This window comes from Salvelinus sp. IW2-2015, linkage group LG14 (assembly GCF_002910315.2).
Source record: "Salvelinus sp. IW2-2015 linkage group LG14, ASM291031v2, whole genome shotgun sequence".
NCBI classification, from domain to species: Eukaryota; Metazoa; Chordata; class Actinopteri; order Salmoniformes; family Salmonidae; genus Salvelinus; species Salvelinus sp. IW2-2015.
Window position 1 is genome coordinate 39809953 of NC_036854.1, and position 25135 is coordinate 39835087.

Here is a 25135-nt window from a genome sequence, read left to right on the forward strand (position 1 = left end):
ATATTTCGGTATTTGTTTCATTAGGCATTGGTTGATATAGTCCCAAAATATTTTGCATGTCAGCGATCAAATTTTCAAGATATCAAAATTTCAAAGTACAGAAACATACATGATCATATCTTTGAATGTTCCCTTAATCAACCTTCACAGAAATGTGTACATTGTTATACATTGTAATGCTTTAGTCTATGATGTTGAATTGTATTTCCTCAGGGTGTGATAACCAGATGTTGTAGACATGTTGCTGAGGCTTAAGTCTTTATATATCTACCTGGGGACTTTGTGGTGCAGAAGGTGAGTTTGTGCGTGCTGTGTGTTGTGTGTGTTTTATTTACTACCTTTCTCTATCTGCTGCTGCCGAAGCACTTCCTAAACATGTCACACATAATCCTGTACTCGCTGGAGGTGAAATTACGTAGAGGGAGACAGGCGGGAGAACGACAAGAGAGAGAGAGAGAGAGAGAGAGAGAGAGAGAGAGAGGAGAGAGAGACGAGGAAAGAGACGAGGAAGAGAGAGAGAGAGAGAGAGAGAGAGAGAGGACGAGAGAGAGAGGGAGAGAGAGAGAGAGGAGAGAGAGAGAGAGAGAGAGAGAGAGAGAGAGAGAGAGAGAGAGGAGAGAGAGAGAGAGAGAGAGAGAGAGAGAGAGGAGAGAGAGAGGAGAGGAGAGAAGGAGAAGAGAGAGAGAGAGGAGAGGAGAGAGGAGAGAGAGAGAGAGGAGAGAGAGAGATTAGAGAGAGAATGAGTGAGAGAAGAGAGAGAGAGAGATAGGAGGAGAGAGAGAGGAGAGAGAAGAGAGACAGAGAGAGAGAGAATAAATGATAGAAAAAGAAGGGGTGATAGAGAGAGAGACACAGACATGGAATTAGCTGTTTCATGTAGTCTATAAAGGAACTGTTAAATGTGGTCAGCTCACACTATTTCGTCCGCATAGGGTAATATTGGTAAAGACATGCAGTATACTCAGCTTTTTTAAATCAGCTTTATGTGTGTATATTTGGTTCCCCATAGGGAGATAATGTCAAAGAGATGTACAGTGCCTTCAGAAGGTATTCATACCCCTTGATTTATTCCACTATTATTGCACACAGAGTGAATCCATGCAATTTACTATGTGACAATTGTCATAACTCTCCTGTGACGATCTGAAGGATCAGGTTACATGGGGGGTCCGCTCTACAACATACTCTCTCTCATAGAGGGGGAGAGCGGAAAGTCGACTGTTTTTATGGTCGGCCATAAAATACGCTGCCCCTATGCTCTGTAGTGTTCGAGGTTGGAATGTAAACTATGGAACACAGAGAGACCCTTGGAGATATGGAGATACATATCTATGGAGAAACAGAGAGACCCCATCAAAAGATTGAATAATTAAACAATGTTTCTATTTTTGAGAATGTGGGAATGGTCTGTGGACACTTAAGGGAGAGTCATGTCGAGTGTGTTTCATTTGGTGATCTCATCAAGGACAGGAAACACACAACTGTATCTCGTAAAGTGTACAGTCCCCACGTTGGAATGGCTACAATTCTATAGGCCACGTAGACCATACAGCTGTAGATTTGGCTACACGGCTGGAAATGGTTCAACTCTGAGACTATCGAACACTTCAGAATTTCCTAGACGTATAATTACTAGTCTGAAGCGAGAAATTACAGTTGAAGTCGGAAGTTTACATACACTTAGGTTGGAGACATTAAAACTCGTTTTTCAACCACTCCACAAATTTCTTGTTAACAAACTATAGTTTTGGCAAGTCAGTTAGGACATCTACTTTGTGCATGACACAAGTAATTTTTCCAACAATTATTTACAGACAGATTATTTCACTTATAATTCACTGTATCACAATTCCAGTGGGTCAGAAGTTTACATACACTAAGTTGACTGTGCCTTTAAACAACTTGGAAAATTCCAGAAAATTATGTCATGGCTTTAGAAGCTTCTGATAGGCTAATTGACATAATTTGAGTAAATTAGAGGGGTACCTGTGGATGTATTTCAAGGCCTACCTTCAAACTCAGTGCCTCTTTGCTTCACATCATGGGAAAATCAAAAGAAATCAGCCAAGACCTCAGAAAGAAAATGGTAGACCTACCTTCAAGCAATTTCCAAATGCCTGAAGGTACCACGTTCATCTGTACAAACAATAGTACGCAAGTATAAACACCATGGGACCACACAGCCATCATACCGCTCAGGAAGGAGACGTATTCTGTCTCCTAGAGATGAACGTACTTTGGTGCGAAAAGTGCTTATCAATTCCAGAACAACAGCAAATGACCTTGTGAAGATGCTGGAGGAAACATGTACAAAAGTATCTGTATCCACAGTAAAACGAGTCCTGAAAGGCCACTCAGCAAGGAAAAAGCCACTGCTCCAAAACCGCCATAAAAAAGCCAGACTACGGTTTGCAACTGCACATGGGGACAGAGATCGTACTTTTTGGAGAAATGTCCTCTGGTCTGATGGGGAAAAAATATAACTTTTTGGCCATAATGACCATCGTTATGTTTGTAGGAGAAAGGGGGATGCTTGTAAGCCGAAGAACACCATCCCAACCGTGAAGCACGGGGGTGGCAGCATCATGTTGTGGGGGTGCTTTGCTGCAGGAGGGACTGGTGCACTTCACAAAATAGATGGCATCATGAGGGAGTAAAATTATGTGGATATATTGAAGCAATATCTCAAGACGTCAGTCAGGAAGTTAAAGCTTGCTCGTAAATGGGTCTTCCAAATGGACAATGACCCCTAGCATACTTCCAAAGTTGTGGCAAAATGGCTTAAGGACAACAAAGTCAAGGTATTGGAGTTGTCACATTCTGACCATAGTTCTTTTGTATTTTCTTTGTTTTAGTATGGTCAGGGCGTGAGTTGGGTGGGTTATCTATGTTTTGTGTTTCTATGTTGGGTTTGTCGTTTGGCCTGATATGGTTCTCAATCAGAGGCAGGTGTTAGTCATTGTCTCTGATTGGGAACCATATTTAGGTAGCCTGTTTTGTAATGTGTTTTGTGGGTGATTGTTCCTGTTCGTGTGTTCCTGTGTTCTGTGTTCACATTTTCGGGACTGTAGCGTCTTCGGTTGTTTTTGTCAGTTTATTGTTTTGTTCGTTCTTGAAAGTATTCGATTAAATATGAATACACATCACGCTGCATCTTGGTCCGACCATTCTGACTCCTCAGACGAGGAGAACGAAGACTGCCATTACAGGAGTGGCCATCACAAAGCCCTGACCTCAATCCTATAGAAAATTTGTGGGCAGAACTGAAAAAGTGTGTGCGAGCAAGGAGGCCTACAAACCTGACTCAGTTACACTAGCTCTGTCAGGAGGAATGGGCCAAAATTCACCCAACTTATTGTGGGAAGCTTGTGGGAGGCTACCCAAAATATTTGACCCAAGTTAAACTATTTAATGGCAATGCTAACAAATACTTACCTTGTGTATGTAAACTTCTGACCCACTGGGACTGTGAAAGAAATAAAAGCTAAAATAAATCATTCTCTCTACAATTATTCTGACATTTCACATTCTTAAAATCAAGTGGTGATCCTTACTGACCTAAGACATGTTTTGTTTCTAGGATTAAAAGTCAGGAATTGTGAAAAACAGAGTTTAAATGTATTTGGCTAAGGTGTATGTAAACTTCCGACTGTACGTAAGTCTAGTACAAGAATACTGACAACCGCGGAAGCATCTATTCTATGCAACGACCACCTGTAGGCTTGACGTATCCATTACAACAGACACTATCCAGAGCTGCGGAGAAAGCTACAACCACAAAGAACATTGTGACTTCTGGGGAAGTTAACCAGAGACACTCTGATGAACTGACTCTCCAGCAGACGGACCGGCGATTCCAACAGAGAAGACAGCAACGGCATACGGGCGTAAATATAAACATTGCAATTATTCTCGAAAAAGCAGCCGTTCATGTGCAAAGGATTATAATTTCAATGAATATAATTGTAGACTGTGTATAGTGAATCCATTTTGTCTTGCCCGCTCTTTCTCATTCGCCAAAAAACTCCTCAGTCTCAGTGATTTCCTTTGTCTACCAAGCCGTCATATCGGCTTTGTCCGCTAGAGACTTTTTATTTGTATCATGTGGTAACCCAAATGTCTACTGTTTGTTTGTTATGTAATTCTGTGTGATTATTTAGTTAGTTAGTAAATAAATAATTAAGCCAATTTGTATATCGCTGATTCATGATTTAAGCTAGGGTTCGTGCAGATATCCAAGGGTTTGCGACGTTCAGTAATGAGTACTGATGAGGTAATAATAATTAATTAATAGAAGACTGTAATTGATCAGATTTAAAAATATCTTAAGAGTTATATTCTGGAAATTATAACTCTGTAAATCACCATTTTCCGTGGTGCCCCGACTTCCTAGTTAATGAATGTTTACATGATTATTTCAATCACGCAATAATTAAACCTATGATTTGATATAAATAAGTCTTCACATTTAATGATAGCCCAGACATGACACAATTTTACTCCTGAACTTATTTAGGCTTGTCATAACGAAGGGGTTGAATGCTTATTGACTCAAAACCATTCAGCTTTTCATTTTTTATTCATTTGTTAAAAATTCCACTTAGACATTATGGGGGTGTTGCCAGTGACACAAAATCTAAATGTAATCTATTTTAAATTCAGGCTGTAACACAACAAAATGTGGAAAAGTCAAGGGGTGTGAAAACTTTCTGAAGGCACTGTACATCAAGGGGTGTGAATACTTTCTGAAGGCACTGTACATCTATAGCATAACAGTTTTCTGACTGACTATCTTGTCCCGTAGGGAGATATTGGTAAAGAGATGTACATAATCAAGTCTGGAGCAGTGCAGGTGGTTGGTGGACCAGATAACTCCATCGTGTTCGTTACACTGAAGGCTGGCTGTGTGTTTGGAGAAATCAGGTACAGAACAGAGCTCTCCTGTGAACATGAAACAATGGGCTACATCTAAAAAGTAATCCTCTATGCACTCTAAATCAAAGTAGTGCACTATGTAGGAAATAGGGTGCCATTTCAGAAGCAGACATGGTGTAGCCTACACCGAGATGCCTTGTTGTGAGATTACATTATACAATTGGAGTGTTTTTATTCAACAGTCTGTTGCAGTCGTCTAAAGATGGCGGGAACAGGAGGACAGCTAATGTCAAAGCTCACGGCTTTGCTAACCTGTCCGTCCTGGAAAAGAAGGATCTCTTTGAAATTCTGGTCCACTACCCAATGGCTCAGAAAGTTCTGGCCAGGAAAGGAAAGTAAGAGAGGAGATTGGCTGTATTATTGGTACTGCATTGGATTAGTTCCTAGTTTTAATCTAAGATAATTAGTTAGTAGTAGTAGTAGTAGTCTCTTGTAGGGAAAACATTTAAAATGCTAAAGAATACTGCTTCCCTGCTAACCTTTATCAATACAAATAGGTATTTGGATAATCCATCTATACAGTAATAGCTCATCAAACTCTATTTATAGTTAATTGAGCTATAGATGGACTATTCAACTAAAATGTTACCATGTCATGTAATAGAGATACACTTGACTCCTTTATAACTCATTATTTTCCAAGGAAACTGATGAAGGCTAAGGGTCCAGCTGCTGCTAAGGCTGTTGAAAATAAAAAGAAAGGACTGGCGCTGTTCGGACCCAAACCCCCCACTCCTAAAATGCTGCGTGTCTTTGGGGGCGGCAAAGGCTTTTTGGAGAAACTCAAGGTAAGAAACATTCCTTACTCTCATTTTGACCTGTTGTTAACAGCAGGTATGTACAGTATATTGATGTTCAGTTACAGATGATAATTGTACAAGACAACTTTATAAATACTGTTAGTGGCTCAAGCTGGTTTGTAATCTACTGTATTGTGTTGTGGTTTTCTTTCTCTTGTAGCATGCCACTCAAAATCAACAAGATTGAGAATATCAAACTGCATCGTTTCTCATATTTACTACTTTTGTGGTGAATTTGCAGTGCATTATTGTTCAATCCCCTCTTTACACTCACAGCTGAATGACCAGTATGTGAGTGTGTGTACAGAACACTATTTTGAGGGATTCTTGTAAGAGGGATACTACTACCCTCTCGCATACTATCCTTTAGAATTGTTTAATCTTTCAAAAACTTTATTAAGATGTGCAATATTTAAAGAAAAGACAAAGTGGAAAAAACGAATATGTCTAGAAGTATTTTGATTGTTTTTCTTTTCATATCAATTATAAATTATATTTCAGGTTTAGAAACTGTTATTTTTTGGACCAATCACAATTTGTATTTGCCAATACACAGCTCATGTAGTTTGTGGTGACAGTTATGGATGCAGTGCCAATCAAAGGATTTATTTGTCTGTGTAACGGGTGGGTAACAGTTTAGCTACGAAACAAGCTACTTAAGTGACATTTAATACGATCTGTCTGCTTTGTAAGATACACATTTACCTAAATAAATCATTTCTCATTTACTAACGACTGCATCAGCTCCATAGTATCATATTCTTCTTCATGATCTATTGTGTGTTGTGTTGAATAGTAGTTGAATGTGAAAGAAAGCCAACCATGGAGATCTCAGTCCAGTAATCCCCTTATCCAGGGTGGGACATTGTGAAGTCTTAGCTAGGAAAGGGGCGGGACATTGTGATGTTTAATTAAGTAAGTGGTCTCCTCTCTGTATCTGTCCCCAGCTTTAACACACAGTAGCCAGCCGAAGCTAAGAATAACCCAAATACTATATTCACTTCAACATAGCTGAGTTTAGTCTCTACCTAAGAGTCACAGTGCAAGTATTCTGTTGCTACTTTACTATTGTGTATTAAGAAATGTACACGAATCTGGTGTTAAACCTATTTGAAGTTTGTTGATCAACTCCTGGACTTCTCTGATTGATCAATTATTTGATTTGAATTTTAATTGTCAATTATCCAAACCTACTGCCAAGATTGCTGCAGCCATGGACAAGAAACAAAATGGCCTCCTACGGTAGAGTTGCTGCTCATTCAACACCTTTGAGTACAGTATATTTATCAAACAGTCCAACGTCACAGGAAGAGTGTTGGGGATGTGAAGCAGCCATAGGTGGCAGTGATAGCTGCTCTTTGTTGACCCATCCCATAGGAAGAGTGGAGAAGTGTGAAGCGCAGAGGGGGAGTTCCTATGAAGGAATTAATGGAACAGGAGATTAATTACCTGAGGCAGGCTGTCGCTCCGACTGTCAGGCATTCAGGGTTAGACAGTTGGTTAGACAGAGGAGAGAGTCTAAGGATCAGATCTGTAACCCTGGATAGGCTCGCCGGGTTCTCTGTTGCCCACACTGCCCACTAGCCAAACAACCACCATGTTTGGCAAGCTCAAAGCACTGTTCTCGGTGCCCGAGCCACCTCCGAAGCCGGATGCCACTGCTGCTCCTGACCCCGCACCAGCTCCTGCTCCTGCCCCAGCACCTCCAGCGAAGGTAAGGCATCGCCTCTCTTTCCGAAACACTACAGCAGGATATATCATTGAAAGTGTTTGCCGGCAGGACGAATCCTTAGACATAGGGGTAGAAATGTATTTATTTTTTAGAGCGGTTGAATAAACACTGCCTATATCATTACCACTGATTATATAGATATTGTGGGACTTTAGTATAATGACTGGCTGTTATTGATGTATGTAAATGTTGTTTAGGATTGTTTCTGAATGTCTTAAACTGTACACAGGATTAAATGGCCCTAAAAATGTCATATAATATGGTTGACATTTATACAGTCAACATACAGTTTGACTAATTAACCTTATCCCATGACAAATTGCTCGAAACGATATTGTCTTTATATTGAATAATGCTTGCTGTTTACCCAAAAAGTGGCAGGGCATCCAGTCTGCTGTTGTTTGAATCCCAGATTGCCCCTTTAAAGTGGACAAAATGTCACGTTCTAAACAAATGTTAGATTCAACAGTATCTCTCAGAGATTGTGACACTGGGTGAGGACACTGGGCAGCAAACCATGACAGCTGAGTCAGTCAGATTAGGGAAAGCCTCAGGTTGAAACATGCTGGACTCTGAAGCATTGAAACCAAGCTATCTCAAATACCTCCTATCAACAGTATAGCAATAGCACTAGAGTGGAGAAGCACTTATAGCCTGGGTTTCAGGCTGAGTAATTGGCCTTTGGGGAGGAGAAGAAGTTGTCAACCAACATGAGATGAGGTGTAACCAAACATCATAATGGCGTTTAGAAGGAATATGTGTGACTCTTGCTCACAATTAAATTCTTGATTATTTATCGAGTTAAAGTTCAAACTGTAACGTTTCGGCCGTCAGTGGCCTGAGTAATTGGCCTTCTTAGTCTGGAAAGACTCTTATAGGAAGTGTTTGTTATTGAAGAGGAGGAGGGAGTTCATGTATGAAAGACACCGAGAGGATTTTCAGTGATTCATTATTGGATCATCCTTTTCTTAGGATGTGATTAAGATGTTTGTTAATAAGACAAAAGCCATTAATCATATACTATATATATTCATAGACTCCAAAGTAAGAAAATGCTCGCTTTGGAGTTAGACAGATGTACTGTCTACAAGCCATGAGTTTTCATATATTTTATTTCCAACATGGATTCTGCCTCCCTCCAAGTGTATCCTGGGCATTGAATGAAGAACCCAAGCTCTCCGAAAAAGAATAGTTTGATTTTGTGAGATGTGATACACTTAACTGTTTCCACAGCATCATACTTACGAGTACTGGCGTACCGGACACCCCCGCACACCTCGCAAGGCGGGAGGGCCGACGAGCACTGGGGGCCCATGCGCCTGTCATCGATGCCTATTTTTTTGTAATAAATCATTTTGACAGTAACCCTCCAAAAAGTAATTAATGAACCTTTTTAATTTCCATATGTACTAGGAAAGTTAAGTGTTTGTTTCTTGAGTTTCAAGAATGTGACTGGTCAAAAAGCCTCAGGCCTTGAAAAATAATAATTGAACTGATTGAAAGTAAGGGGATATCATGAACAAATACCTTGGTCAAGGCTACGGCGCCAGTGCAATGAGTGGAGCTTACTCAGGTGTTCAAAAGCACATGTCAGACCAAAAGCCTAATGCTTCTTAGGTAGTTCTTTATGAGTTTTAATTTAGAAAATGATCTCTCCACAGAAGCAACAGTTACAGGGATGGTTAAAAACTGTTTGATTGCAGTAGCAACATCAGGGAAACTGGGCAGAAGGGAGTGGGGATTCAAATTCAGCAGTTCTTTAATTGAGCCTTTCGCATTCTCCTTAATTGCAGGCCTCAACACGTTATGGAAAGAGATTAGCTGTATAGGAAGCACTGGGGCAATATAATGCATAATGTCTCAGGAGGACTTCAGAAGACCAGTATCTCAAGTTGGATTTCATTTCATTTACCCTTTTTGTGTAGGCTATTAGCCAGACAAAACCTGCTGCGTTCAACAATAAATAGTGGCTAAATTTATCCTAAAGCCGATTACTTTTTTCCTCATTGTTAGGCTATTTGAGGTATCATTTTTATAAAAGGTTTATAAATAGCAGCTAAATACGGTATCTCGCTATAGATAGTAGCTACACTGCATAATAAAACAATCCATAGTAAGCTAGTGTTTTGAGGGTGGGCTGACTATATTACTTGGCATTAATAGACTGGTTTTACGCACAACAACTTTCTATCCAGGCTGGGAGAGAGTGCGAGCAGGGCTCATGTCATGCAGGTTCAGGTAGGCTACAGGATAGTTGTATTTTTTAATCAATTGGTCGCTGATTAGTATGCTGTCATGTTGAAAATAAATGTGACAATCTGCAATGTTTGAATTTCCAACTTTAAATGACTGAGGGAATGATATTATTGTTGCTTCGTGAAATGTTAGGCTTAACATGAGAAGATATCGACCAAATAGTTCTACCAATAAACATTTATCCATTAGCTAAAGCAAAGCTATAGGCTACATACCCTGGCACCACAGAAAGCCTATCATCGATTCGATAGGCAGCCGCAGAGACATGTCAAAAGATCGTTAGTTTCAACTTTGTGAGTGGCTGTTTGGCTGAGGCATTCTATATTTTGTATATTTTACGGAGGGGGTGGGGGACTCTGACCTTGCAGGGGTCCAGAGAAACTGTGTCACTTCAGTACTAATGGGCACCTGTCTTCATGTCTCATTGCACCATATCTAAGAGTAGGAGTGCTGATCTAGGATCAGTTTTGCCTTTTCAGGTAATAATGAATAAAATAGGAAATCTGATCCTAGATCAGCATTACTCTAAGTCTGTTGGTGAATATGGGCTATTGTTTTCAGTGACGTAACAGTGTTGTTTTCCCAGGAAGAGGAGAAGCCTGCAGAGAAAAAGGATGAGGAGAAGAAAGAGGAAGAACCTAAGAAGGAAGAGGCTAAACCAGCAGGTAAGTTTGTTTGTTTTCATCTAGCATGCTTCTATATGATATTGAACTTGCTCAGTTTGTAATAATCAAACACAAGGGGACAGAATTAAGACTTTTCATTGTTGGTGTTTTGGCTGTGGCATACCCTCTGGCACACACCCAGAAATGTTGCAGCCACAACATTAACGAAGTCTCATTCTATCCTCTTGTGTAACGGCTGTCATATTCGTTCTCCTCCTCAGACGAGGAGGAGCATGGATCGGACCAACACGCAGCGAGGTATGTAGACATAATGATTTATTAAATGAAGACGAAACACGAAGAACACTTGAATAAACTACAAAACAACAAACGACGTTAAACAGACCTGAACTTGTGAACATAAAAAACAATGAACGCACGAACAGGAAAGAACGAACGAAACGAGACAGTACCGTGTGGTGCAACAAACACAGACACAGCAACAATCACCCACAAACAAACAGTGAGAACAGCCTACCTTAATATGGTTCTCAATCAGAGGAAACGTCAAACACCTGCCTCTAATTGAGAACCATATCAGGCAACACATTTAACCCAACATAGAAACACATAACATAGAATGCCCACCCCAACTCACGCCCTGACCAACTAAACACATACAAAAACAAGGAAAACAGGTCAGGAACGTGACATCTTGTCTATGGATTTCCTGGAACTCCAGGAGATATATGTTAACTGTGATCTCTGCTTTATTTTACCTTACAAAACTATAACAATGGGCTGGGTTTCAGGTAAAGAACAAAAACAAAGCAGAAGGTTTCTGGCAAAAAAAAGTATGTTTGATTTGGGATCCAGTTGAGTTTATTTTTGTGTAACTAACAGAGTATAATTCAAACAAAACATTGTTTGTTGATTACATTATTCCAAAAAATACCTTTTCTTACACTGGGAATCTGGCAGACCTCTACATTTGATTTAACAAGGCCCAAACTCCCAAAGTGATTGTGACATGTGAAGCTTTGGCTCCCTGATTCTTCAATATCCTCACTTTCTCTCAGGCTCTCATTCAAAGAGAGTAACTTACTATACTACATTTTACTCCATCATATCATTCGATTATTTTATTGAGTAACAACTAAATTTGATTCCATTATATAATTAAATTGGTTTATCATATCATTCCAGTTAACTATTTCATTGCTGAGGTGAAAGAAAAGCTGATGTTTGGTCTACCTGGGTTGTGTTGTTGAGACACGAGTGCTGGTTTGGGAAGTAGGACACACATGGCAGCCTCCTATACATCAGCAGCAGAAACAACACATGTCCATTCCCTCTGCACCTTTTCCCTTTCACTATAATCCACATCTCAGAGACACACACTGACACTCAGTGCATTCTAGAACAAATGCTTCATTTATGATAGCTTTTTGTGTGTGATGGCACTAAGCAATTCCATTACTTTCAGATGTTGTCATGTTGTTTTTCTCCTAAGTAATATACATTGAGTATACAAAACATGCTCTTTCCATGACATAGACTGCCCAGGTGAATCCAGGTGAAGCTACGATCCCATATTGATGTCACTTGTTAAATCCACTTCAGTCAGTGTAGATGAAGAGGAGGAGACAGGTTAAATAAGGATATTTAAGCCGAGACAATTGAGACATGGATTGTGTATGTATGCCATTCAGATGGTGAATGGGAAAGACTAAATATTTACATTCCTTTGAACGGGGTATGATAGTAGGTGCCAGGCGCACTAGTTTGAGTGTGTCAAGAACTGCAACGCTGCTGGGTTTTTCACGCTCAACAGTTTCCTGTGTGTATCAAGAATGGTCCACCACCCGATAGGACATCCAGCCAACTTGACACAACTTTGGGAAGCATTGGAGTCAACATGGGCCAGCATCTCTGTGGAACACTTTCGACACCTTGTAGAGGCCATGCCCCAAAGCATTAAGGCTGTTCTGTGGGCAAAAAGGGATGCAACTCAATAATAGGAAGGTGTTCCTAATGTTTGGTATACTCAGTGTATGGTCTTAAGTTTCAGTCTCTACTCACATTCTACACTGATCCACTTTCTCATTTTATCTTTTGTACACTACCCATAGATCCTGCCCCAGCTCCAGCCCCAGCCCCAGCTCCTGCCCCAGCCCCTGCCGCAGCTCCTGCCGCAGCTCCTGCCGCAGCCCCGTCCCCAGCCCCGGCCCCAGCCCCTGCCGCTGCCCCAGCACCTGCAGAAGGGGACAAACCCGCTGATGGGGCTGAAGGGTAAGAACATGAATAACACCTAGCTGTGAAACTGTCTATGGGCTATTAGTTCAGCCAGTACACCCCACAGGAACTGCCAAATAGGGGTAGTAGGACATCACAAAGTTGTTAAAGAGATAGGGGAGAACCTGGGGAGTGAGAGAGAGTTCATAGTGGGGCTGTTCATCTACTGACATGAGATGTGTTAATAATAGTCTGGTAGCCAGAGAGCAAATACTTTCTGTTCAATCTCTTCAGTGTTTAGTTAAAGAGATCTATGTGTCTTCCATGTAGCTAAAACAAATCAAATCCAGTCTAATTTTATTTGACATGTGCCGAATACAACATGTGTACAAAGCTTATAAATGTATAAATGAGCCCACGGTCCCGTGTGGCTCAGTTGGTAGAGCATGGCGCTTGCAACGCCAGGGTTGTGGGTTCATTCCCCACGGGGGGACCAGGATGAATATGTATGAACTTTCCGATTTGTAAGTCGCTCTGGATAAGAGCGTCTGCTAAATGACTTAAATGTAAATGTAAATGTGTTGTCCGTACACAGCACAGAAACATGTAGACTAGTCTCTTCCCACAACTGCAGTGGCTGTGTCTGTGGCTTGTGGGAAGACAATAGTCTATATGTTTACTGTACTAAGGACAACATAAGCAAGATTACAAATAGACTAATAGTGCAGTGTAGGCCTATATTTTGTCTGCAGGCAGCTGCTTAGCGATGGCTTGATGTTTTTCCTCCTCACTACAGAATGACTTGCAGCTTGTGACTCCCAAAGTAGCTGAATAAGATTATGGGATTATGGGTATTTGTGACTTAATGAGGTCAGGGGATGGGTGGCGGTAGTTCACGTGTAAGTTTTATTTGCAAAGGTTTTCTTTGCTTTCTCTCTGTACTGTAGCTCATTTCTGACTTCAAGGAAGTATGCTACGTTTTACAGTGGAATAGTCGCTGGTCTTGATTGAGAGAACCTGTATTCTGTATTTGGCTTCTGTAAAGGCTGATTTCACATACAGTGTGTGTGACGTGTGCTGAAATCCTATTTCCTTCTTGAGGTACAGCCAGGTAAAAACAGAACGGAAATCCCACCTGCTTCTATTTCTGACTATACAGAGTAGTAAGCTCCATACCTCTTAATGTGTGTGTGTGTTTTCTTAAATGCTTCATCTGGTATAGAATTCTTATAAGATGCTAGTGGGAAATATCTTTAAGTACAGTGCAGAGAAACGAGAACCATTGTAGCCCTTTCCTGCAGTGGAATTATTTGATTTGATTGGACTGAGCAAAGTGCCCTCTAGTGGCCTCATGGGTGGAATGTCAATAATATTTTTCATAATTTCATAATTAATAAAGAGTTTTTCAAAGAATATGCTGAAAATCAGCTGTTTCTATGTCAAACAGTTTTGTTATTTTTCAGTCTTCTGTGATGTATTCAAAATTGAATACATTACAATTCTATATCTGACATGGTACAACCATGTATGTGATGTGTATACTTTTGTTTCAAAGTAGATTGTTTAACCGTACCAATAAATATTATGTGTGACCCTGATTTAGCCCACTGCAGTATATTAAAAAGGGACAGATAAAATGTGAATACCAGTCCAGTGTAAATACAGCAACTTCTCAGAGTATATTAGGGATATACAGTACAGAAGGAAAGTATACTTAGTTTCCTGGTACACCTGGCAATTACTGTGTAACCAACTAATCACTAGCACCAGGATTACCTCCAGTGAGCCTGGAGAGAGTGAGAGCACGAGAGAGAGAAGGCGATTATATTTGTTCCTAGTACTAAGATGGCAGGTGGGTGGTATGCTACTGTGCTGAGTATGACTCAATAGGTCCCCATGGACAACACAGACATGGTGGTCCCACTGCGTTTACAGAGGCAGCTCAATTCTGATCTTTTGCCGAATTATTGGCGTAAGATCTGATTGGTCAAAAGACCAATTAGTTGCAAAAGATCAGAATTGGGCAGACTTTGTAAACACAACCATAATGATTACGAGGAGTTATTTGAATGTAGCCAATGCAGCTCTGCACACCTAGGATCAAATCTAGGCCCTGTCTAATACCATACTGTCGGGCCAGGTTCCCCAACTGAATTTGGCCCAGGGGTGGTTTTATTTGGCCCCCAAAGTTTTCTGTGGGAGAAAAAAATCATATATTCTGTACCAGTCAAATGTTTGGACACACCTACTCATTCCAGGGTTCTTCTTTATTTTTTTTTTACTATTTTCTAAATTGTAGAATAATACTGAAGACATCAAAACTATTAAATAAAACATATGGAATCATGTAGTAACCAAAAAAGTGTGAAACAAATCAAAATATATTTTATATTTGCAATTTATCAAAGTATCCACCCTTTGTCTTGATGACAGCTCAAAGCAAATCAAATCAAATGTTATTGGTCACATACACGTGGTTAGCAGATGTTAATGCGAGTGTAGCGAAATGCTTGTGCTTCTAGTTCCGACAGTGCAGTAATATCTAACAAGTAATCGAACAAATTCACAACAACTACCTTATACACACAAATGTAAATGAATAAGAATATGTACATATAAATACAGTTGAAGTCGATAGTTAACATACACTTAGGTTGGAGTCATTAAAACTTGTTTTTCAACCACTCCACAAATTTATTGTTAACAAACTATAGTTTTGGCAAGTCGGTTAGGACATCTACTTTGTGCATGACACAAGTAATTTTTCCAACAATTGTTTACAGACAGATTATTTCACTTATAATTCACTGTATCACAATTCCAGTGGGTCAGAAGTTTACATYCACTAAGTTGACTGTGCCTTGAAACAACTTGGAAAATTCCAGAAAATTATGTCATGGCTATAGAAGCTTCTGATTGGATAATTGACATAATTTGAGTCAATTGGAGGTGTACCTGTGGATGTATTTCAAGGCCTACCTTCAAACTCAGTGCCTCTTTGCTTCACATCATGGGGAAATCAAAAGAAATCAGCCAAGAGCTCAGAAAACAATTGTAGACCTCCACAAGTCTGGTTCATCCTTGGGAGCAATTTCCAAACGCCCGAAGGTACCACGTTCATCTGACAAACAATAGTACGCAAGTATAAACACCATGGGACCATGCAGCCGTCATACGCTCAGGAAGGAGACGCATTCTGTCTCCTAGAGATGAACGTAATTTGGTGTGAAAAGTGCAAATCAATCCCAGAACAACAGCAAAGTACCCTTGTGAAGATGCTGGAGGAAACAGGTACAAAAGTATCTATATCCACAGTAAAATGAGTCCTACATCGAGATAACCTGAAAGGCCGCTGAGCAAGGAAAAAGCCACTGCTCCAAAACCGTCATAAAAAAGCCTGACTACGGTTTGCAACTGCACATGGGGACAAAGATCGTACTTTTTGGAGAAATGTCCTCTGGTCTGATGAAACAAAATAGAACTGTTTGGCCATAATGACCATCATTATTGTTGGAGGAAAAAGGGGAACGCTTGCAAGCCGAAGAACACCATCCCAACCGTGAAGCACGGGGGTGGCAGCATCATGTTGTGGGGGTGCTTTGCTGCAGGAGGGACTGGTGCACTTCACAAAATAGATGGCATCATGAGAGAAGAAAGTTATGTGGATATATTGAAGCAACATCTCAAGACATCATTCAGGAAGTTAAATCTTGGTCGCAAATGGGTCTTCCAAATGGACAATGACCCCAAGCATACTTCCAAAGTTGTGGCAAAATGGCTTAAGGACAACAAAGTCATGGTATTGGAGTGGCCATCACAAAGCCCTGACCTCAATCATATAGAACATTTGTGGGCAGAACTGAAAAAGTGTGTGCGAGCAAGGAGGCCTACAAACCTGACTCAGTTACACCAGCTCTGTCAGGAGGAATGGACCATTTCAGTTTGTCCGTGATGTGTACGCCGAGGAACTTAAAACTTTCCACCTTCTCCACTACTGTTCCGTCGATGTGGATGGGGGGACGCTCCCTCTGCTGTTTCGTGAAGTCCACGATCATCTCCTTTGTTTTGTTGACGTTAAGTGAGAGGTTATTTTCCTGACACCACACTCCGAGGGCCCTCACCTCCTCCCTGTAGGCTGTCTTGTCGTTGTTGGTAATCAAGCCTACCACTGTGGTGTCATTGGCAAACTTGATGATTGAGTTGGAGGCGGGGTCGAAAGTCCAGGACCCAGTTGCACAGGGCGGAGTCGAGTTAGAGTTAGAGTAGTAATGGTCCAGAATGCTACCAACTTGTGTCGCGCATTCGATATGCAAATGGAATTTAGGAAGCCTTGTTCTCAGATTAGGTTTGTTAAAATCCCCAGCTACAATAAATGCAGCCTCAGGGTACATGCTTCCAATTTACATATAGTCCAGGGAAGTACTTTCAGGGCCGTCGAGGTATCTGCTTGGGGTGGGGGGGTATAGACGGCTGTGATTATAAGCGAAGAGAATTCTCTTGGAAGATAATGCGGTCGGCATTTGATCGCAATGAATTCTAGGTCAGGTGAACAAAAGGACTTGAGTTCCTGTATGTTGTTGTGATTACACCATGAGTCGCTAATCATAAGCCCCTGCCCTTCTTCTTACCAGAGAGATGTTTGTTTCTGTCGGCGCAATGCGTGAAGAAACTGGGTGGCTGAACCGACTCTGACAACATATCTCAAGTGAGCCATGTTTCCGTGAAACAGAGAATGTTACAATCTCTGATGTCTCTCTGGAAGGCAACTCGTATACTAATTTCGTCCACCTTGTTGTCTAGAGATTGGACATTGGCGAGTAATATGCTCGGAAGCGGTGGATGGTGTGCTCGCCTTCTAAGTCTGACCAGTAGTCCGCTCCGTCTGCCTCTCCTGCGGCGACAGCGTTGTTTTGGGTCGGCCTCTGGGATAAGATCCCATGTCCATGGTGGAGGTCCGAACAAAGGATCTACTTCGGGAAAGTCGTATTCCTGGTCATAATGTTGGTCAAATGACATCGCTTTTATATCCAGTAGTTCTTCCCGGCTGTATGTAATGACACCTGAGATTTTCTGGGCTAACAATGTAAGAAATAATACATACAAAATCTAATTACTGCATAGTTTCCTAAGGACCTGAAGCGAGGCGACCATCTCTGTCGGCACCATCTAGCTTTGCACACTCTTGGCATTCTCTCAACCAGCTTCATGAGGTAGTCACCTGGAATGCATTTCAATTAACAGATGTGCCTTGTTCAAAGTAAATTTGTGGAATTTCTTTCCTTCTTAATGCGTCTGAGCCAATCAATTATGTTGTGGCTAGGTAAGGGTGGTATACAGAGGATAGCCCTATTTGGTAAAAGTATAAGTCAATATTATGGCAAGAACAGCTGAAATAAGCAAAGAGAAACGACAGTCCATCATTACTTTAAAACATGACTGTCAGTCAATCAGGATAATGTCAAGAACTTTTAAAGTTTCTTCAAGTGCAGTCACAAAAACCATCAAGCGCTGTGATGAAACTGGCACTCATGAGGACCGCCACAGGAAAGAAAGACCCAGAGTTACCTCTGCTGCAGAGGATACGTTCATTAGAGTTAACTGCACCTCAGATTGCAGCCCAAATAAATGCTTCACAGAGTTCAAGTGACAGACACATCTCAAAATCAACTGTTCAGAGGAGACTGTGAATCAGGCCTTCATGGTCAAATTGCTGCAAAGAAACCACAACGAAAGGACAAGACGAAGAGACTTGCTTGGGCCAAAAAACACGAGCAAGGGACATTAGACTGGTGGAAATCTGTCCTTTGGTCTGATGAGTCCAAATGTTTGATTTTTGGTTCCAACCACCGTGTCTTTGTGAGACGCAGAGTATGTGAGACGCAGAGTAGGTGAACAGATGATGACGCACCGTGAAGCATGGGGGGGAGGTATGAGGGTACTTTGCTGGTGACACTGTTGGTGATTTATTTACAATTCAATGCACACTTAACCAGCATGGCTACCACAACATTCTGCAGTGATACACCATCCCATCTGGTTTGCGTTTTGTGGGACTATCGTTTGTTTTTCAACAGGACAATGACCCAAAACACACCTCCAGGCTGTATCAGGGCTATTTGACCACAAAGGAGAAGGATGGAGTGCTGCATCAGATGACCTGGCCTCCACAATAATCCAACCTCAACCCAATTAAGATGGTTTGGGATGAGTTGGACCGCAGAGTGAAAGAAAAGCAGCCAGCAAGTGCTCAGCATACAGTGGCAAGAAAAAGTATGTGAACCCGTTGGAATTACCTGGATTTCTGCATAAATTGGTTATCAAATTTGATCTGATCTTCATCTAAGTCTCAACAATAGACAAACATAGTGTGCTTAAACTAATAACACAGAAATGATTGTATTTCCCTTGTCTATATTGAATACATCATTTAAACATTCACATTGTAGGTTGGGAAAAATATGTGAACACCTAGGCTAATGACTTCTCCAAAAGCTAATTGGAGTCAGGAGTTAGCTAACATGAAGTCCAATCAATGAGACGAGATTGGAGATGTTGGTTAGAGCTGCCTTGTCCTATAAAAACCACTCACAAAATTTGAGGTTGCTATTCACAAGATGCATTGCCTGATGTGAACCATGCCTCGAACAAAAGAGATCTCAGAAGACCTAAGATTAAGAATTGTTGACTTGCATAAAGCTGGAAAGGATTACAAAAGTATCTCTAAAAGCTTTGATGTTCATCAGTCTACGGTAAGACAAATTGTCTATAAATAAAGTTCAGCACTGTTGCTACTTTCTCTAGGAGTGGCCATCCTGCAAAGATGACAGCAAGAGCACAGCGCAGAATGCTCAATGAGGTTAAGAAGAATCCTAGAGTGTCAGCTAAAGACGTACAGAAATCTCTGGAACACGCTAACATCCTTGATGAGTCTACAATACTTTAAACACTAAACAAGAATGGTGTTCATGGGAGGACACCACGGAAGAAGCCACTGCTGTCCAAAAAAACATTGCTGCACGTCTGAAGTTTGGAAAGGTGCACCTGGATGTTCTACAGCGATACTGGCAAAGTATTCTGTGGACCGATGAAACTACGGTTGAGTTGTTTGGAAGGAGCACACAACACTATGTGTGGAGGAAAAAAGGCACAGCACACCAACATCAAAACCTCATCCCAACTGTAAAGTACGGTGGAGGGAACATCATGGTTTGGGGTTGCTTTGCTGCATCAGGGCCTGGACAGCTTGCTGTCATCGACGGAAAAAATGTATTCCCAAGTTTATCAAGACATTTTGCAGAAGAATGTTAGGTTATCTGTCCGCCAATTGAAGCTCAACAGAAGTTGGGTGATGCAACAAGACAATGACCTAAAACACCATAGTAAATCAACAACAGAAGAAAATATGGCTTCTGGATTAGCCCAGTCAGAGTCCTGACCTCAACCCAATTGAGATGCTGTGGCATGACCTCAAGAGAGCAGTTCACACCAGACATCCCAAGAATATTGCTGAACTGAAACAGTTTTGTAAAGAGGAATGGTCCAAAATTCCTCCTGACCGTTGTGCAGGTCTGATCCGCAACTACAGAAAACGTTTGGTTGAGGTTATTCCTGCCAAAGGAGGGTCAACCAGTTATTGAATACAAGGGTTCACATACTTTTCCCACCCTGCACTGTGACTGTTTACACGGTGTGTTCAATAAAGACATGAAAATGTATAATTGTTTGTGTGTTGTCAGTTTAAGCAGACTGTGTTTGTCTACTGTTGTGACCTAGATGAAGATGAAATCAAATTTTATGACCAATTTATGCAGAAATCCAGTAGGAACTGAGAAGTGGTCTGTGGTCACCACCTGCAGAACCACTCCTTATTGGGGGTGTCTTGCTAATTGCCTATAATTTCCACCTTTTGTCTATTCCAATTGCACAACAGCATGTGAAATTTATTGTCAATCAGTGTTGCTTCCTAAGTGGACAGTTTGATTTCACAGAAGTGTGATTGACTTGGAGTTACATTGTGTTGTTTAAGTGTTCCCTTTATTTTTTTGAGCAGTGTATATGGATTCTTGGATTTGACGCCTTCTTGGATGGGCACTTCTAATGTAACTCTATTAAGTCAAATTTAAAAAATAACTGATATGTGACACGTATTAATGCCAAAATAACATGTAGAACAGGCAACAACAAAAAATATATTTTCAATTTTTGACCGGTCACAACTGTACTGATGTAATCAGTAGTGCACCAAAAAAAATCTCAGCACCTGGTCCGGACTGCTCTTACATGCAATATCTATTTAAGGAACATCCCATAACATTCATCCCCCTTTTATTTGAAAACAAATCATGTTCTTCTGATTATTTGAATTAATTAGAGCCCTGTTAAACAATTTGTCCTCTTGTCTCTTGATGCAGTGAAGAGCAGCCCCCTCCTCCACCTCCGCCGGTTGTGTACAACAGGTATGCAGATGACACACTCCGGGAAGTTGTCAAACGGCTAAGAGACCGGACAAATACCTACAAAGAGAGAGCCATTGACCCCTATGCTACCACACCTGAAATCAGCCCCCCTATCAGTAAGTGGACCTACTGTAAACAGATGTTGTGTCAGTCAGTCAGTCAGTCAATCAATCAATCACTTTCGTTTTTGATTAGTTTCCAGTTGTCTAATAAGGACCAGTATATGTATCATACTGTACGTATAATATATTATACTTCAATACATATCGACCATGTTAGAATTTAGAAGGTCTGATATTCTCAATGATGAAGCCCAAATGTTAGACTATATAATTATAAACTCCTCTGCTATTCCATACCGCTCATATCATTCATAATGGTTTCTGCTTGTTTTCTACAGCCCCGGTCTTGAGGAAACCAGACTACCTGAGGAAGAAGGAGGCAGAGAGGATAAAAGCCGAAGAGGACGCAATAAAAAAAGCAGAAGCAGACGCGATAAAGGCAGTAGAGATGGCAAAGAAAAAGGAGGAGAAAGCGAAGGCGGACGCCGAGAAGAAGGAGGCAGAGCGGCTAAAGAAACAGGAGGAGGAGCAGGCAGCTAGAGATGCATCCATTTGTCCCACGATCAGCTTTTCCTTCATTGACACTATGATCCAACCAGTTGAAGACGCCATGGACTCAGTGCTTGGTAACACCATAGATCCATTCACAGGTAGTGCTCAGTTACACACTAAAGTACACCTACACACTACACTACAGCTACACACTAGGTAGGCAGCTAGCGGTGAAGAGTGCTGGGCCAGTAACCGAAAGGTTGCTGGTTTGAATCTTCGAGCCGACTAGGTGAAAAATCGTTCGATATGCCTTTGAGCAAGGCACTTATCCCTAATTGCTCTGGATAAGTGCATTTGCTAAATGACAAAAAATGAACAGCTTCATAATACAGTTACAGTGCATTCACAAGGTATTCAGACCCCTTGCCTTTTTCCACATTTTGTTACGTTACAGCCTTATTCTAAAATGGATAAAATAGTTTTTGTCCCCCTCATCAATCTTCACACAATACCCCATAATGACAAAGCAAAAACAGTTTTAAAATTATTTTTGCTAATTTATAAAAAATGTAAATATCACATTTACATAAGTATTTAGACCCTTTACTCAGTACTTTGTTGAAGCAGCGATTACAGCCTTGAGTCTTCTTGGGTATGATGCTACAAGCTTGGCACACCTATATTTGGGGAGTTTCTCCCATTCTTCTCTGTAGATCCTCTCAAGCTCTGTCAGGTTGGATGTGGAGTGTTGCTGCACAGCTATTTTCAGGTCTCTCCAGAGATGTTAGATCAGGTTCATCCAGGTTCTGGCTGAGCCACTCAATGACACTCAGAGACTTGTCCCGAAGCCACTCCTGCGTGGTCTTGGCTGTGCGCATAGGGTCATTGTCCTGTTGGAAGGTGTACAATTGTCCCAGTCTGAGGTTTTGAGCGCTCTGGAGCAAGTTTTTATCAAGGATCTTTCTGTACATTGCTACATTCATCTTTCCCTCGATCCTGACTAGTCTCCCAGTCCCTGCTGCTGAAAAACCTCCCGACAACATGATGCTGCCACCGCCATGCTTCACTGGAGGGATGGTGCCTGGTTTCCTCCAGACGTGATGCTTGGCATTCAGGCCAAAGAGTTTAATCTTGTTTCTCATGGTCTGAGAGTCCTTTAGGTGCCTTTTGGCAAACTCCAAGCGGACGTTCATGTGCCTTTTACTGAGGAGTGGCTTCTGTCTGGCAACCCTACCATAAAGGCCTGATTGGTGGAGTGCTGCAGAGATGGTTGTCTTTCTGAAACGTTCTCCCAAGCTCTGTCAGAGTGACCATCGGGTTCTTGGTCACCTCCCTGACAAAGGCCCTTCTTCACCGATTGCTCAGTTTGGCCGGGAGCCAGCTCTAGGAAGAGTCTCGGTGGTTCCAAACTTCTTCCCTTTTAAGAATGAGAGAGCGCATTGTGTTCTTGGGGACCTTCAATGCTGCAGAAATGTTTTGGTACCCTTCCCCAGATCTGTGCCTCGACACAATCCTGTCCCGGAGCTCTACGGACAATTCCTTCAACCTCATGGCTTGATTTTTGCTCTAACATGCACTGTCAACTGTGGGACCTTATATAGACAGGTGTGTGCCTTTCCAAATCATGTCCAATCAAATGAATTTACCACAGGTGGACTCCAATCAAGTTGTAGGAACATCTCAAGGATGATCAGTGGCAAAGGGTCTCATAGCAAAGGGTCTGAATACTTATGTAAATAAGGTATTTCAATTTATTTTATTCTATATATTTGCAAACATTTCGAAAAACCTGTTTTCGCTTTGTAATTATGGGGTATTGTGTGTAGATTGATGAGGAAAACAATTAATTTAATCAATTTTAGAACAAGGCTGTAACGTAACAACATACAGTTACACACTACACTAAAGTTACACACTACAGTTACACACTAAAGCTAAAGTTACACACTACAGCTACACACTAAACTATAACTACACACTACAGCTAAAGTTACACACTACATCTCAGCTACACTTCACTACAGCTACACACTGCAATACAGCTGCGCACTACACTACAGCTGCACACTACACTAAAGCCACACACTTCACTACAGCTGCAACCTACACTACAATTACACACTACACTACAGCCACACACTACATCTCAGCTACACTTCACTACAGCTACACACTTCACTACAGCTGCACACTACACCTACACACTACAGCTACACACTACACTAAAGTTACACACTGCAGCTACACACTACACCTACACACTACAGCTACACACTACACCTACACACTACAGCTACACACTACACTAAAGTTACACACTGCAGCTACACACTACACCTACACACTACAGCTACACACTACACCTACACACTACAGCTACACACTACACAAGAACAAAGAGGAATACGGCAGACAGAGTGGGAGGGTCGTCACATTCCCCCCATAAACCGGGGGACCAACAAGGACCCCGGAACAAACATACCGGCCCCTGCGTCCCCAAATTGACACAGCCTCTGCGTCCCAATCCCAAATTGACACAGCCTCTGCGTCCCAATCCCAAATTGACACAGCCCTCTGCGTCCCAAATGACACAGCCTCTGCGTCCCAAATTGACACAGCCTCTGCGTCCCAAATTGATGAGGGGTTTACGGTGTTCAACACTTCCAATTTGCCCCAGCAACCTCCTCCTCCAGACCTCAGCAACCTTTGCGCACGGGAAGAACATTTAAGAGGAAAGAAGAACTCCCCAGACCTCAACAACCTTAGTGCATAGGAAGCAACATTTAAGAGGAAAGAAGACTTCCCAGACCTCAGCAACCTTAGTGCATAGGAAGCAACTTTTAAGAGGAAAGAAGAACACAAGACCAGGAGGGAATAGACAGAACCTGACAATACAAACATTCAGGAACAGGGCGCATGAGAGACCACATCAACAACAAACTCCAACGAAAAGAACATCAAGGTCCTTAATTTAACAACTTCCAACGATTCACAGTCACTTCCCAACGATTCACAGTCACTTCCCAACGATTCACAGTCACTTCCCAACGATTCATAGTCACTTCCCAACGTAACAGAATAACTCATTTCAATCATAATGTTCAACGATCTTCAACATCAGTACATCATTCTAACAGATCCTGATGGAAAGCAAATGAACTCGTCCACATAAGACGCCATAGTCATTAGTAAATAATCTCGCTCAACCCCTCTGCTGAGCACATCAGACCACAACCAGAGAAATGACAATCACCCTGAGCACCACAGAAGAGAGATGAGATACGGAGCTTCCCCAAAACCTACAATAACTCAACCCTAGTCTTCGTGCGGATATTTATGCACTGTAGCCTGCTGGCAAGGTAATAAACCCCCCAGCACGCTGGCAGATTCCACCAAGCCACGGATGTGCCCCCGAGACAACTGCTCAGTCCACAGACACCACACAAAAATAACAAACYTTAACCATGCCCAACATATTCCAAAAATGAAACACGTCGCTAAGCCTATCAGAGGAAAAAGGCTATAGCTCCGGGTAGCAAGTTCCACTACCCTACCCAAATCT

The 25135-nt window shown here is 41.6% G+C and overlaps 2 protein-coding genes across 2 annotated transcripts in view; both read left to right on the top strand.

The window, feature by feature from the left end:
• Window positions 1-6450, top strand: part of LOC111973560 (cyclic nucleotide-gated channel beta-3-like) — a 29715-nt gene extending 23265 nt beyond the window's left edge. Inside the window, 6 exon segments of the mRNA XM_070446748.1 lie at window positions 228-257; window positions 260-294; window positions 4805-4923; window positions 5118-5270; window positions 5579-5723; window positions 5896-6450. Of these exon segments, the coding sequence (XP_070302849.1) occupies window positions 228-257; window positions 260-294; window positions 4805-4923; window positions 5118-5270; window positions 5579-5723; window positions 5896-5922 (509 nt within the window). The 3' untranslated portion in view covers window positions 5923-6450.
• An 801-nt stretch (window positions 6451-7251) lies between these two features.
• The window catches only part of LOC111973561 (cyclic nucleotide-gated channel beta-3), a 35982-nt gene continuing 18098 nt past the window's right edge, over window positions 7252-25135 (top strand). The window contains exons 1-7 of the mRNA XM_070446749.1: window positions 7252-7449; window positions 10310-10388; window positions 10610-10646; window positions 11408-11424; window positions 12461-12620; window positions 20975-21135; window positions 21420-21731. Coding sequence (XP_070302850.1) covers window positions 7333-7449; window positions 10310-10388; window positions 10610-10646; window positions 11408-11424; window positions 12461-12620; window positions 20975-21135; window positions 21420-21731 — 883 coding nt within the window. The 5' untranslated portion in view covers window positions 7252-7332. The remainder of the gene's footprint in view (window positions 7450-10309; window positions 10389-10609; window positions 10647-11407; window positions 11425-12460; window positions 12621-20974; window positions 21136-21419; window positions 21732-25135) is intronic.